The following is a 15879-nucleotide window of genomic DNA, read 5'->3' on the forward strand; positions in this document are numbered from 1 at the left end:
ACAATCTGAGCAGCCGTCTTCAGTTGTTTGCAGATGACACTGTCGTTTATCTACTAATAAAGTCATCAGAAGGTCAAAACAAATTGCAAAACAACTTAAAAATGATATCTCAATGGTGCGAAAATGGACAGTTGACCCTAAATAACGAAAAGTGTGAGGTCATCCACATGAGTGCTAAAAGGAATTCGTTAAACTTCGGTTACACGATAAATCAGTCAAATCTAAAGGCCGTAAATTCAACTAAATACCTAGGAATTACAATTACGAACAACTTAAATTGGAAGGAACACATAAAAATGTTGTGGGGAAGGCTAACCAAAGACTGCGTTTTATTGGCAGGACACATAGAGATGTAACAGATCTACTAAGGAGACTGCCTACACTACGCTTGTCCGTCCTCTTTTAGAATACTGCTGCACAGTGCGGTATCCTTACCAGATAGGACTCACGGAGTACATCGAAAAAGTACAAAGAAGGGCAGCACGTTTTGTATTATTGCGAAATATGGGAGAGAGTGTCACTGAAATGAAACAGGATTCGGGCTGCACATCATTAAAAGAAAGGCGTTTTTCGTTGCGACGGATCTTCTTACGAAATTCCAGTCATTAACTTTCTCCTGCGAATGCGACAATATTTTGTTGACACCGACCTACATAGGGAGAAACGATCACCACAGTAAAATAAGGGCAATCAGAGCTCGTGGGGAAAGATATAGGTGTTCGTTCTTTCCGCGCGCTATACGAGATTGTAATAATAGAGAATTGTGTAGGTGGTTCGATGAACCCTCTGCCAGGCACTTCAATGTGGTTTGCAGAGTACCCATGTAGATGTAGATGTACAAATGTTGTACAACTGATATTGAGTTCAGCCGGCCGCTGTGGCCGAGCGGTTCTAGGCGCTTCAGTCTGGACCGCGCGACCGCCACGGTCGCAGGTTCGAATCCTGCCTCGGGCATGGATGTGTGTGATGTCCTTATGTTAGTTAGGTTTAAGTAGTTCTAAGTTCTAGGGGACTGATGACCTTAGATGTGAAGTCCGATAATGCTCAGAGCCATTTAAACCATTTTTTTGATATTGAGTTCCTTATGTAACAAATCTTTTCACAGTGGTACTTTCCTAGAGAAATTTGTCAAGCCTTTTCAATACAAGGAGACAACATTGGTAAAAAATTACCAGCGCATCTCATAACTGACAGTATTTTTTTAAAGATCGAGAAGAGTATGTACAATAGACTAGTACAGAAAAACATACTCAGTACCAAAGAGTTTGGATTCTAAGAACTCTGTTTACCATGACAGATATGGTAGAATCAATCAGTCAGAAAATACTGATATTGGGGATATTTTGTGACTTACGAAAGGCTTTTGATTGGGTGAACAATGATACCCCGCATATGCAAAAGTTACAAGTATTATTACATAGCAGACACAACGAGTTCATGGTTTTTTTGATCCCATGATGACTTGGTAATAAGTCTTAACTGCTTATGATACCACATATGTGACCTAAGACTGAAATATACGAAGAATGGTCAGAAAGCAAGTGTACTGTGTGGTGTTTTGAGGTTTGGCAGTACTAAATAGGAGAGGGGGATGGATTCCCTTACCGAGCGAGCAGCGCAGGAACAGGGTAGCACGTAAACTCACGTTTTAGCGGCCAGTCGTGCGAACGATGTCAGTAAGAGCCACGTGGTGTGATCCGATTCGCGGAAGGAATAACACCAACCGAATTTTTTCGAGGATCAAAACGATTTACAGCGAAGGTGTTATGAACAGAACGAGTGTGTTTAAGTGGTGTAGGAAGTGCAGTGGAGGCAGAACAAACGTTCATAGCAAACAGAGGAGTGGAAGACCTTCCATTCTGACTGATGAGTTGGTGTAAAAAATCGAGGAAACTGTTCCCGAAGACCGTCGATTGACAGTGGATGAAATTTCGGCGATGTTACCACAACTCTCCAGATCACTGTTATACGAAACACTCACAGAAACGCTGGGATGCCGGAAACTGCGCAAGATGGGTCCCAAAACAGCAGCATAAGAAAAATTAGGACAGTAGCACCCATTCGAGTTGCTTGAGCGACTCGAATTGGAAGGTGAGAATTTTCCGAGGACCGTTGTGACTTGAGATGCAACATGGGTCGCTCATTGCACGCCTGAGTCAAAAAGACAGTCGTCACAGTAGCGTCATACCAGTTCCCTATGTGCGAAAAAATTCAGAACCACAATTTCGGGCAAAAAGAAGTCATGGCTACAGAGTTTTGGCACTGAAGAGGCATTATTCTGATTGAATTTGCGCCTCAGTGGGAGATCATAAACGTATGACGATATTCTGAGACCGTAAAAAAACTCAAAAGGAGCATTCAGAACAAAAGGAGGGGAATGCTAAGGAGAGGAATGTGCTTGTTGCACGACAACGCTCCGTCCTCACACAACCTTAGCTAGCACATCGTTCTTGAACTGATTTGGTTGGGATGTTTTGAACCGCTCCCCATATTCCCCAGACTTGGCGCCTTCAGGTTATCATCTTTTCACTTCCCTGAAATCACACGAGTTGTATTAAATTTCACCGACAAGCAGGTGCAGAAAGCGGTTTGAAGTGAGAAAAGGAGCTATCTGAAGAGATCTTTGAGAAGTGCATAAGAAATCATTTGCCACGGCTCATCACATGCCCTGAGCGGGATGGCGAATATGTAAAAATAAAAAAAGTCAACAAGTTTATCAACAATATACCATAATTTTTTTCAAATGCATTTTTTCTAAAAAGAGTATATAAATGCCAGTACACTTACTTTCTCAACATGTCCCATATAATTAAAAACTTTACACGACAGTTACTGTGTTTATCTAAGGCAGTAAGCCTAGTCTGTGACTTTTATGAATATACACTGTCCAACCATATTAATGCGGCCACCTGTCAAAAGCCTGAATAATCACCTTTTGCGGCACAGAGCACAGTGAGACACGCCGAAACAGTATCTGGATGGTGTTGACAGGGATGTGGAGCCATGTTGACTCCAGTGCAGTGGTCAGCTGCACTAACTCTCTCTGCTGAGAATCCACTGGGCAAACAATCAATCAAACTGGTCTCACAGATTCTCTACTGGCTTTAAATCTGGAGAGTTTGGTGGCCAGGGGAGCATCATAAACTAATCCTGGAGCTCTTTGAATCACACATATATAACACATACGCTGTACGCAGTGTTACATGTTGCATTGCCCTGCTGGTAGATGGCATCATACTGAGGAAAAACAAACTGCATGTAGGGGTGGCACGGTCCCCAAGTGTAGATGCCCACTTGTGTTATCGTGTCTTCCAGAATCATGAGATCACCAACAGAATGGCACAAAAACAGTCCCCAGACTTTAACACTCTGGCAATTGCTACAGGGTGTTTGCTTTCAGACATTTCATGCTGTGCACACCAATAGCCATCTATCTGATGGAGCATAAGATGAGATTCATCTGAAAGAGCCACCTGTGATCATTCAGTGGACGTCCAGTTGTGGTAATGGCATGCAAATTCCAGCCTTCACCGCTGATGAACAACAGTCAGCATGGGCGAAGGAACTAGGCATCTGCTGTGAAGCACACATGCAGCAACATTCACCAAATGGTCATTGAAAACACACTGTTTGTAGCCTCTTGATTTACCTGGGCAGTAAGTTACTCAACAGGTGCATATATATTCGGCTATACAAATCTCCACAGTAGTCATTCACCCCTGCCATCTATGACCTGTGGTGCACTGCAGTTGCCTTGGCACTGGTTTTAGGATAGTGTCATTTTGCCATGTTTGGTATACATCAACCAAGGCACCATGATCTTTATGATCTTAGCCATTTCAGAAATGCTTCCAGCCTTGGCCCAAAAGTCAGTGATCATTAACTTTTGAATGACCGATAAATCGCTCCATTTCTGCATTATGGCAGCAACTGCACTGTTTTCAACTGCCGCCTCGCCCCCCCGCCCCCCCCCCCCCCCACACACACACAAGTACACTTCATACACCCGCCACTGCTAGTGCAGCCACCTGCCATAAGTGACTGTCTATTGCACACTGATGTCAAACACAGGCAGTAGTCACATTCATGTGACTGGACTGTATACAAGCACTGCTGAAATAAGACACAAATTGCAAAACACTCCTAAGAAATGGAACTGTGAGAAACTAGGACTATACAACACAGACCATACTACATTCTTTTTGGAGCAACAGTAGTCTTTGTCAGAAAGAAAGAAAGTGAAAAAGTAGGTTAAACAGGTGAGGAAGGAACAAAATGAGCCCACCTAGATGCTGGGTCAAAAGATGCTAGATGAACAAGTAAGCTTTATGTCAGCCATGACTGCCTGAGTAACAAGGCTGGAGTGCCACAACAAAGAATGTAGTACCTTTCATTCTACATTGTTGTATACATAAGTTTTGAAATGATCCTTTTTTATTCTCATTTTTCTCACATTAAACCATGCTGACTCTAAGTCTCCCTCACATCAGGTTGCGGTTGAATCACTGTCAGTTTTCACAATATTTGATATTATTTTATTTATGTCCCTGTCTTCTCTAGCAATCTACTAAAGGCAGTGCTTTAATTCCCACTGACTGTGAAGTATGTACAGTGATTCATTTTCTGTGGGCAAAAAATAAAAAAAAATCTGCTGACATCCATAATAAAATATGTGCAGTTCATAGAAAGAATGTTGTAACTGACAGTGTTGTAAGACAACAGTGCTGTATGTTTTAGGCTGGATGATGTAATGAGCATGATCAGGCGAGGAATAAAAAATTATCTGTAGGCACCAACAAACCTACACAAGAAATGTAGTTGAAACAACAGGTGTAAACTGACAATTCATTATTACAGAATTATCAGCCTGCTCCCTCGTGTTTCACAGATAGGTCCATTTGCGGTGGTAATTAACAGTTTATGCTACTGCAAGTTTGGTGCTCCTTAAATGCCTAAAATTTATTTCTGATGACCAAAACATCCAGAGAAGAAGATATGTTGTCATGTCCCTTTTTTGGCTTGCATATGAAGATAATTGTGTTATTGATCACATCACTACAGTTAATGACATACAAGATCCATAAGCAAACGTCAAGACAAAACTATAGCCTATGGAATAGTGTCACACCATTTTGCCATGGAAACTTGTGAAATAAAACTAGACAGTTTTTCAAAAGATAATATGAACCGGACATAGAACCGCTAGTTCAGTTTATACAGAAACACACATAGGAATGAATTCAATAGTGAACAGAGAAAACAAATGGCATGGTGAGTTGAGTTTCAATGACTATTTCTGGCATGATGATAATCATACATACACTGCATCAAAATTTTAATGAAAATGAAAACAATCAATTTTGTAATTCATTTAGATAGATAAAAAAATTAACTCACCAAGCATCAGCAGGACACATACATAAAAGAGGATTGTAATTAGGCAAGCTTTCAGAGTCAGTGGCTCTGTCTAATGGCAGAAGGGTTGAAGGGCAAGGAAGAGGGATGAAGAAACAGGACTAGAGAGGTCCAGGAAAAGGGGGATTTCCAGAAAGTCACCCAGAACTTTCCTGAAACCTACCTCTTTTCCTAGACCTCTCCAGTCCTTTTCCTTCACTCCTCTTCCTTCCCCTTCAACCCGTCTGCCTGAAGAAGGAGCCACTGGTTCTGAAAACTTGCCTTATTACAGCCCTCTTTTATGTGTGTGTTCTGTTGCCACTTGGTGAGAAGATTTTTTTCTATTCATCCAATTAAAAAAATTTGACAGAGTTATTTTCCATCCCCATTGTCTTGCACAGAGCACACATCTTAATGTTTATTTAATTTGAGAAGTAAATACTTACTGCTGCCTACACAAGTTATTAATGAACAGTTTTTGAGGCTGCTGCTGAACAAAAATATTGCACACTTTTCTCTTAACATTTCTTTCAACACAAGTAACCTGATGCTGCAGTATCCTTCAGTTACTGATTTCTTCCACTGTGTTGATGAGTTGAAACAATGAGGTCCTTTTGTTACCAGGAGAGCTAGGATATTGGCGTAATATGTGGACTGCTCAAATAGCTTTACTATGTGGAGATCTTTATTCTGGTGAAAAAATTTTGCCTATTGACATAAAACTAAACTTCCATTAACAACTTGTTCTGTGAAGTATCTACATTTTTAACTTCTGAGTTTACAAATCCTAGTTTTCAGTGTTCATCATAAGAAAGGCTTCAGTCATACAGTACATATTAAGTGTTAATATTTAACATCAATGAGACCTTACACTTGCATTACTGTTGCGTAGATAGTAGTAGATAGATTGCTGCTAATAATGTGCTCATAAAAAGCAACAGCATTTTTTTAAATTATATATTTTCTCTCAGTTATTTAATACAATAATTTGTAGTCTTCTGAGTGTAAGCTAAGTGTAAAAAGTGGCCTTCATAAATAACTTCAGCAGTCTGTCTTTAATAATGGTTACCGTATCCACTGTAGTGTACAAAAGCATTTCATCACAACTGCATCAGTGTGGTGACAATTTTTCCTGACTTCACATCTGTTAAGAGGTTCCCCTGAAAATTGGATCTATGCAATTAATGTGTGGCTGAATGAAAATATGGTATTAAAGTCAAAGGCAGCTATTAAGAAGAGATACAAATTTACAGAATTGAACCTTTTGTGGCCACTTGTTGATGAATTACATGTTAGCTTTTCTCCCAAGATCATCAGCCAGTGTGTGTTTAAGAATTTTTCTGATGCTTCACCAGCATGGTGACTGGCATTGCCAAGGTTCACCCTACATAGCTGATGGCAAACTGGAGCCGATTTATCCGCCTGTCCAAACTTGTGATACTGTACTTTTTATAATCCTGGTATCAAAATCAGGCAAACTGTCAAATACAGGGTTTTTGATATTAGATTTTAACATTTAAAATTTGTTGATGAACGTATATTATAAACAGCTATCACTTAGAAAAAACTCAGTATACCTTAAAGTTTTTTTGTTTTGTTTTTTTACTGGAATTGCTCTCTATCAAATTATAAAGTGCTCTGATTTATGACACTTCAGGTATACAGGAAAGGAAATGTATGTCAATAGAATATGTGTAGCACAGGGTTTTAGAAAAATGCTGCTAGATTCTAGTCTATGCATTTATTGTGTATGACCTATACAGCATTAGTTTGAAACACTGTGCCCTTTGCCCAACTGTAGGCAATTGAACAATTAACATTTCCTTCCAATCAAAATTTACAGAAAAATTTTTCTTACATCAAATAAAACTCTGTGGGCATTAGTTTGGATACCAACTGATACCAGACAACCACATGCAATCAGTGTAGAAAGGAAATTAAAGATTCGTAGTTCTAAATCATAAATGGGGACTTACCTTCCACACATAATTTACAGGCCTAGGTTTTTACTTTTAATAACAGTGCATTCCCTCTATGAAACATGGACCATGCAGAGATGGGGGCCTCTTCTTCCTCAACGATACAGATAAGACTTCGTGCAACCACAGCAGATGGGTATCTGTGGAGAGGCCAGACTAACCTATAGTTGCTGAAGAGGAGAATCAGCCTTTTCAGTAGTTACAGGGGCAACAGTCTAGATGAATGATTGATCTAGGTTGCAACATTAGCCAACATGGCCATGCACATCTACTGTATGTAATGATAATGCTTAGGTAAAATATTGCAGATGTAAGGTAGTTCCCCATTTGAGTGTAAGGTAGTCTCCCTAGGTCTCTAAATTATGTGTGGAAGGTAAGTGCCCATTTATGATTTAGAACTTTCATGTAGTTGTCAGGAATAGTCCAGGGACTACTCAGGAGGACATCATCATTTCGATAAACAAGACACATTCCACGGGTCGTCAGAATGTGGAATGTTAGATCCCATCAGGTGGATGGTAGCTTAGAGGATTTTAAAAGGAAAATGAATTGGTTAAAGTTAGGTATAGTGGGTCCAGAGTGGGAAGGAGCGCCTGGTCCCCGGCACGAATCTGCCTGGCGGACTTGTGTCGAGGGCCAGTGAGCTGGCCAGTCTGCGGATGGTTTTTAGGCGGTTTCCCATCTGCCTCAGTGAATAGAGGCTGGTTCCCCTTATTCCGCCTCAGCTACACTCTGTCGGCAATTTCTGCGCAAACAAGTTCTCCATGTACGCGTACACCACCATTACTCTAGCACGCAAACATAGGGGTTACACTCGTCTGGTGTGAGACATTCCTGGGGAGGGGGAGGGGGTGGGAGGGGGTCCACCAGGGGCCGAACTGCACAATAACCCTGGGTTCGGTGTGGGCTGGTGGAGGGGTGATGTGGACTGCAGTAGTCATCGTGGCATTGTGGACCACTGCGGCTGCTGCGAGGGCGGAGCCTCTCCGTCGTTTCTACGTCCCCGGTTAACATACACACATACATACATACATAGGTATAGTGGGAATTTGTGAAGTGTGATGGCATGAAGAACAGGACTTTTGGTGAGACTAGTATTGGGTTGATACATAAAATATAGGGAAGGCAATCACTCACCTATTGCTGATCAATGTGTGGCACATAGATACATGCAACAGAAAACTGTGTTTCACTAACTTTCAAGCACTTGCTCTTCCTCTAGTAAAAGTACACAGATTCACAATACTTCACTGACACAGACCAAATCCCACCACAGCCACATGTGTGTGCATTTATGTGTCTGTGTGGTGGTGTGTATGAATGTGTGTAGAAGAAGAGCAAGTAGAGTGTTTCTATATAGCACACATCAGTCAGCTGTAGTCAAGTGCCTGCCTTTCCTTTATTTTACATATGATTCCATCTAGGAATTTCCATTTTTGTTCTGTTATTGAGTTATCAACACAAAATCAGATAGGGGTAATACAGGAGTGAGCCTAATAATGAAAAAGAAAATAGGAATGCATGTAAACTACTCAGAACAACATAATTAACACATTACCATAGCCAGCACAGATACAAAGCAAACACCCAACACAGTAGTACAAGTTTATATGCCAATTAGTTCTAAAGATGATGAAGATACTGAAAGAATGTATGATGAGATAAGGAAAGTTATTCATGTAGTTAAAGGAGATGGAAGATTATTGTAATTAATGTCTGTAATTCAGCAGAATGAAAAGGAAGAGAGGGAAAAATATTAGGAGAATCTGGACAGTGTAAAAGGAATGAAAGAGGAAGCTGCCTGGTAGAATTTTGCACAGAGAATAATTTAATCATCATTTATACTTGGTTTACGAATTGTGAAAGAACGCTGTATATACAGAAGAGACGTGGAAACACTGGAAGGTGTCAGATTGAATACGTAATGGTAAGACGAGATTTTGAAACCAATTTTTAAACTGTAAAACATTTCCAGGGGTAGGTGTGGACTCTGATCATAATTTATTGGTTATGAACTGCAGAGTAAAATAGAGGAGATTGTGAAAAGGTGGGAAATGAAGGATATGGGACATGGGTGAACTGAAGGAACCAGAGACTGGTGAGAGTTTCAGAGGGAGCATTGGGCAACACAGGAGTGAAACAAAGGAAAGGAATATTGAATGAAATGAATGGGTAGCTTTGAGAGGTCAAACAGGAAAGGTAGTAGAGGATTGCATAGGCATACAGACAAGGCCTAGTAGAAATTACTGGATGACTCAGGAGATATTGAATATAATTGATGAAAAGAGGAAATATAAAAATGCAGGAGATGAAGCAGCCAAAATGAAGCACAAACACCTAAAAATGAAATTGACAAAAAGTGCAAAATGGCTAAGCAGGAATGGCTGAAGACAAATTCAAGGCTGCATAAGAATGCATAACCAGGGGAAATTTAAATGTTACCCAACGGAAAATTAAAGGTATCTTTGAAGAAAAGAGAAGCAACTGTATGAATATCAAGAACTCAGATGACAAGCCAGTACAAAGTACAGAAGGCAAAGCTGAAAGTTGGAAGGAATGTATAGAGGTCTATATTAAGGTAAAAAATTTAAAAGCAATATTATAGAAACAGGTGATAGATGAAAATGAGATGAGAAATACGATACCGTAAAAAGGATTGGACAGAGCACTGAAAGACTTAAGTAGAAACCAGGTCCCTGGAGTAGATGATATTCTCTCAGAATTATTGAGATACTTTAGAGAGCCTGCACTCATGGATAATTCCATCTGTTGTACAAGATATATGAGACAGGCGTCAGGAAGAATGTATCAGTTCCAATCCCAAAGGAGGCAGGTGCTGACAAGTGGGAATACTGCTGAACCATCAGTTTATGTCATTGTTGCAAAACATTTTGACACAAATTATTTACAAAAACACTGATGGAGCCCAACTTGGGAAAGATCAGTTTGGGTTCTGGAGAAAAATAATAATACGCAAGGCAATACTAACTGTAATACTTATCTTAGAATATGTGTTGGGGGAAGGGGGTGGGGGTGGGGTGGGGTGGGAAGCAAACCTATGTTTATATCCTTTGCGCACACAGAGAAAGCTTTTGACAATGTGGACTGGCTACATTTTTTGAAGAAAAATACAGGGAACGAATCATTATTTATGACTTGTTCAAAAATCAGACTGCATTTATAACAGTCAAATGACTTGAAACAGAAGTGGTAGTCGAGAAAAGTGTGAGACAGGGTCATAGCCTATACCTGATATTATTCGATCAGAACATTAGGAACACTGGAAGGAAACCAAGGAGTAATTTGGAAAGGGAACTGAAGTTCATGAAGAAGGAATAAAAGCTTTGCGGTATGACGATGACAATGTATTTTTGTCAAAGATAGCTAAGGATGTAGGAGAGCAGTTGAACAGAGTGGATAGTGTCTTGAAAAAAGATTATAAGATGAGCATCAACAAAAGTAAAAAAATTGTAATGGAATGTAACTGTAATAAACCAGGTGATGTTAAGGAAGTACATTAGGAAATGGGACACCAAAAACAGTAGATGAGCTTTATTATTTGGGAAGCAAAATGACTGATGATGGCTGAAGTAGAGAACATATAAAATGCAGACTGGCAGTATTAAGAAAAGCATTTCTGAAAAAAAAGATTTTGTTACTGTTTAATATAAATTTAAGTGTTGAGACGTCTTTTCTGATGGTGTTTGTCTGCAGTGTAGCTTGTGCAGAAGTAAAACATGAATGGTAGGTAGTTCAGACAAGAAGACAGAAGCTTTTGACGTGTGTTTCTATAAAAGAAGATTAGATGAGTGGATTGACTAATGAAAAGAAATTTGTGGCACAGCTCAACTAAAAGAAGAGATCGTTTGATAGGACACACCATGAGGCATCAACGGATGAAAGGTAAGATGTGTGAGTGTGTAGAGGGGAAGAGGTAGAAACTGTAGTGGGAGACAAAAGTATGAATACAGGAAGCAGATTCAAAAGGATGTAGATTATGGTAGTTATGCAGAGATTAAGAGGCTTGTACAGGATAGACTAGCATGGACACCTGTATCAAACTACTCTTCACAATGTAAGACCATCACGACCACAACTGCAACCACAACAACAACATCAGTGCATTTGTTTGGTATGTCTCAAACTATTTTGCATAAGTGCAAGACCTGTACAGTAACAGAGTGACCAACTTTGACAAAACTAAACAGCCAAGAACCATGCAGTCTCCACAGTGAGGTTATTTATGTTTTTAACAACTGACTAAATTCATTGTGTTATTAAAAGAATAAGTTCAATTAATTTTAATCTACAGTACCAATTTTCCAGTTTCCATCAGATGCTAAATATCCAGTGTATTAGTTCATGATTGGTAACGTTATGACCTTTTGTGAAAATTATATCATTTCTCACTAATAAATGAATTATACATTAAATCTGCTTTATATTCCTGGTTTAGACGATTATTTATTATGACATTATTATGTACAAATGTACTTCTATGAATACAAGTATCTTTGTCAGTCTAATTTCGAGACAGTGATTGTGATCTAGCCTAATTTTCATTGGTATCTTGAGATGATTCAATCTGTCATCAAAAACATTTGTCATTGGTATCATTAAAATGAAGAGACAGGATATCTGTGCAAAGATAAGAGTCCAGGTTGACTTTAAACTTCTGAGAAAAGAGTGAAGAGCTTTAAGCAGGCTTTTGCGCAGAGCCCATGAAAGTACACTCCTCATGCAAGCAGAGAAGTTGCAGTTCTCCATACAAATGTATGTAGAGTGTTAAGGTGATGTTTGGTGTGCTAACTAAAATTAGTGCATGCTCTTCAAATTTTGGTGCTAAAGGAAAGCACACTAATGTCAGCAACATTCTCTTAGAGGACACAGAAGGCAAGAGATTTTTATCATGATTAATTTTCAGTAAATTTAACTGACATAAAGTGTACTTATCAGGGAATCATTGAGTATGAAAGAGATTCACATAAAGAGAATGTGTTTTGTGGTCATTTGCTACAAAAAAGTGTATGGCCCATTCTCTTTTGAGGACAACTCAGTAACTCGAATGAACTACCTCAAAACACTACATAGCATTTTCTTCTATAATGGCAAAAGCACACTAATAGTTTCACTCTTCAACAAGATGGAGCCTCACAACAATAACACACCAATGTATGACAATTTATCAATGACACACTCCCTGTGTGCACATGTTTTGAATTTTTTCATGAAACACCCCTTAAACATAGCTAAAATAAAACCTTACAAATACAGTATGAAAAGTTGTGGTAAATTGTAATCACTTAGGAGTAAAGTACAGTAGCAGCACTGAGTTGTTGACAGACACATAAATAAGAATGAAAACTTTGCTAGTGTTTGGACATATCTGTTTTCGAGCTAGGGCAGGCCACCTAACGCCCCCCCCACTCGAAAATTTCACTAACTTTACACATACGGATACATAGAACACTGGCTGAATACACAATATCAGAACTGCAGTTCTGCAGGTAGTAGACTGGGGTGAAGGGTTGCGTTTGGTGGGGTAGGTGAGGGAAGAAAGGAGGTGGACGCAGGAGGGATTGGGAGTTCATGCTGTGTACAATGTTAGTGACCTGGAGGAGTGGACAGGGAGGGAATAACAGAACAGAGGAAGGGAGACTGGGGGGAAGAAGGTGGGGTTGCAGGATGAGTGAAGTTTGGGGATTATTGCGCAAGGTGGAGGTGGATGTGGGGGGCAAGGGTAATTGAGGACAGGAAGACTTTAGAAACAAAGAATGAGTTGCAATGGTAACACCCAACTGTAGAGCTCAGAAACAGATGCAGGTGGCCCGCATGGTGAAGCAGCCATTGAAATTGAGCATGTTGCACTCATTGTGTGTGGCATTCCTATCCAGTGCATCTGCTCCTCCTCCGTGACACATACTTACCCCATACACATGCTGCCTCCCTTCAAACAGTCAGTCAGTCTTCCCAAATCCAGCCTCCTGCTTCCCACCCCTCTTCAACCCTCACCCCAGTCCACTTGCAGAACTGCAGTCCTAGCACTGTATATTCAGCTAGCACAGTGTTCTCTAGCTTTAAAAAGTACCATATTTGTCCAAAAGCTAGTTAAGTTTTAAGTCTTGTTTATGTGCCTGCCTATACTACTTGGTGAGTAGTGCACTTACTTTCATATTATTCAGATGAAACTTTGTGTAATAAAATGTTCTTATTAATTTTTAAGGTCCTGAAGCATCCAGCATATCAAAAAGCAAACTCTGTTTCAATATACCTAAGTTTTGATAAGGAAGTGCAAACAGGAACTTTAGTTGAAGACATACTCAAGAATGGAAAGACATGTTACATACCCAGGTAAGTGCAAATGAGTTTGTTTCTAAAAAAGAATTATTTGCTTAGAAACAAGAATTTAAAAGCAATTCCTTAAAAGATTTCAGAAAGGTATTCCTGAAATGGAGATGATTATACTTCGCTCACTACAAGACTACAACAGTCTACCAATAAATAAATGGAACATAAAACAGCCCTCACCTGATGACCAAAGAGAGAGTGTTTTTGATAATGGTATGTTTTAGTGCAGTTACCTGTAATTTGTCATATACAATTATGTATACTGTGAGGAATCAAATTCCATTGCATAATGGTTAATTCAAACATAAGTAGTGCTTTCTCCTTTGTTTAGTTTGTGTTTTTGTAAAATATGATGCTACATATGTATAATGACATATTTTGAAATAGTTAAAATAGCATGAGAACAGTACTAGATGACAACATTATTTTAGCTGTCAAACTCCAGTGACAGGGTGAGTGGGGTAGCACAGTGGTTAGCACACTGGACGTGAATTCGGGAGAATGATGGTTCAAACCTGCATCTGGCCACCCTGATTTAGGTCTTACATGATTTCTATAAATCACTTAAGGCAAATGCCAGGATGGCTCCTTCAAAAGGGCATGGATGCTTTCCTTCTCCATCCATCCCTAATCCAGGCTTGTGCTCTGTCTCTAATAACCTCCTCCTCCTCCAGTGCCAGTATAAACTGGATTGTGGCACGGAGCGATTAGAACACATTTCTGTCCTAACTGGCCAAGTTTCCCCACTTCAAATTTTGTAGAGTAGTAAAATGTTTACAGTCTGCATTTGCCTCCTGGCCTTTGTTTTGGATCAAGGCAGTCTATTTATAGACCAAAACCCTCTTCTCATCACAGATAAACAGAGAACTCACTCCCATAACACAGGTTCTGTCTTTGATGCATACTGTTCTTTCAGCTAAATGAAGGCAGGTTCTTCCACTCTGTTGATCTGGAAACCACCTTGGCTTGGCAACAACTCACATTTTAATGGTCCACTTTTCCAAGCTGTTCTAGAAATTAGGATTAGTTTTCTTTAGAAAATTTGTGTTTAGTTCCATGGTCCTACGTAAGATAATGTTTTGTGATGAATGATTTTTTGAATAATTTAGCAGAATATACCTACCATTTGTTGCCTTTATATGGCGTTTACTTGAATCTGGTATATTCAACACTTCATATTTAAATAGAGAGCACTTAATAGCCAAAAACATCCCCAATACTGCATGGGTACCTGCAATGTTACTAAGGGAAACACAAAGATTTACATATTTTGTCAATTGTTTCAAAGAAAAGAGCAGTAAAATCCTTCCTACAAAAATCAAATTAATTCTAGATGAGGAGGGAGACTTTTCTCCCTTATACACAGGTACTGCAGTTTGCCCAGCCACAAAATTCTCCAAGTCTGTGCTTCCCCCATGTTTGAAGATGCAGCTTGAAGGAATTACTCCAAAACCTTAATGGACTGAATTTCAGTGCTACTGTCATTTAGATAGAGTTTTCCCATTCATCTGAATGTCTTTAGACACATTAGAACTGATTAGTTAAAGGTTTCTTGACTCCACAATATTTAACATGCTCAGGCACATTAACATCTATCAGAATATTATTAACAAACAGAAGTTGTAGCCATGCACAGTGTGTTCTCTAGGATGGTTGCTGTTTATGACACACTTTGAGGGAGTGGCCTTGGAATCATTCACTCACAAACTAACCTGTCTCTCTTGATATGATAAGTGGATTACACTTTTGTGATTAGCACAACAGACTAGATGAACTCAACAAGTTCCTTCAACATCTCTGCTCATGCCATTCTACTATCATCTATACCATAACAGTAGGAAAGAATGGACAGATGATTCAGTAAGAGGCATCAGGTAGGTCACACAGACACAGCAACTACCAAAATCCAACACATACTAACTTGTAGAGCCACACAATTTATTTTCACCATTCTGTACAGCAGAATGTTAAGGTGAAGACCCATTCACAGAACACACATCCTGCCATATTAAGATAGTCTCTGAGTTCCAACATCTAAGGAGTTATTTCATTGTCAAGTTGAATGTGTCTGACTAACTGCACCCAGAAAGTAAGAGAAAAGCCAAAGACTTAAGTGTACCTATATTACACAGGATAGTTCCCACAAAAAGTCAACAAA

General features: G+C 39.5%; 1 protein-coding gene across 1 annotated transcript in view; it reads left to right on the forward strand.

Annotated features, from left to right (window-relative positions):
- Positions 1-15879, forward strand: part of LOC124795912 (5-formyltetrahydrofolate cyclo-ligase) — an 84434-nt gene that overhangs the window by 64997 nt on the left and 3558 nt on the right. Inside the window, exons 2-3 of the mRNA XM_047259996.1 lie at positions 13597-13724; positions 13801-13934. Coding sequence (XP_047115952.1) covers positions 13597-13724; positions 13801-13934 — 262 coding nt within the window. The remainder of the gene's footprint in view (positions 1-13596; positions 13725-13800; positions 13935-15879) is intronic.

This window comes from Schistocerca piceifrons, chromosome 1, assembly GCF_021461385.2.
Source record: "Schistocerca piceifrons isolate TAMUIC-IGC-003096 chromosome 1, iqSchPice1.1, whole genome shotgun sequence".
NCBI classification, from domain to species: Eukaryota; Metazoa; Arthropoda; class Insecta; order Orthoptera; family Acrididae; genus Schistocerca; species Schistocerca piceifrons.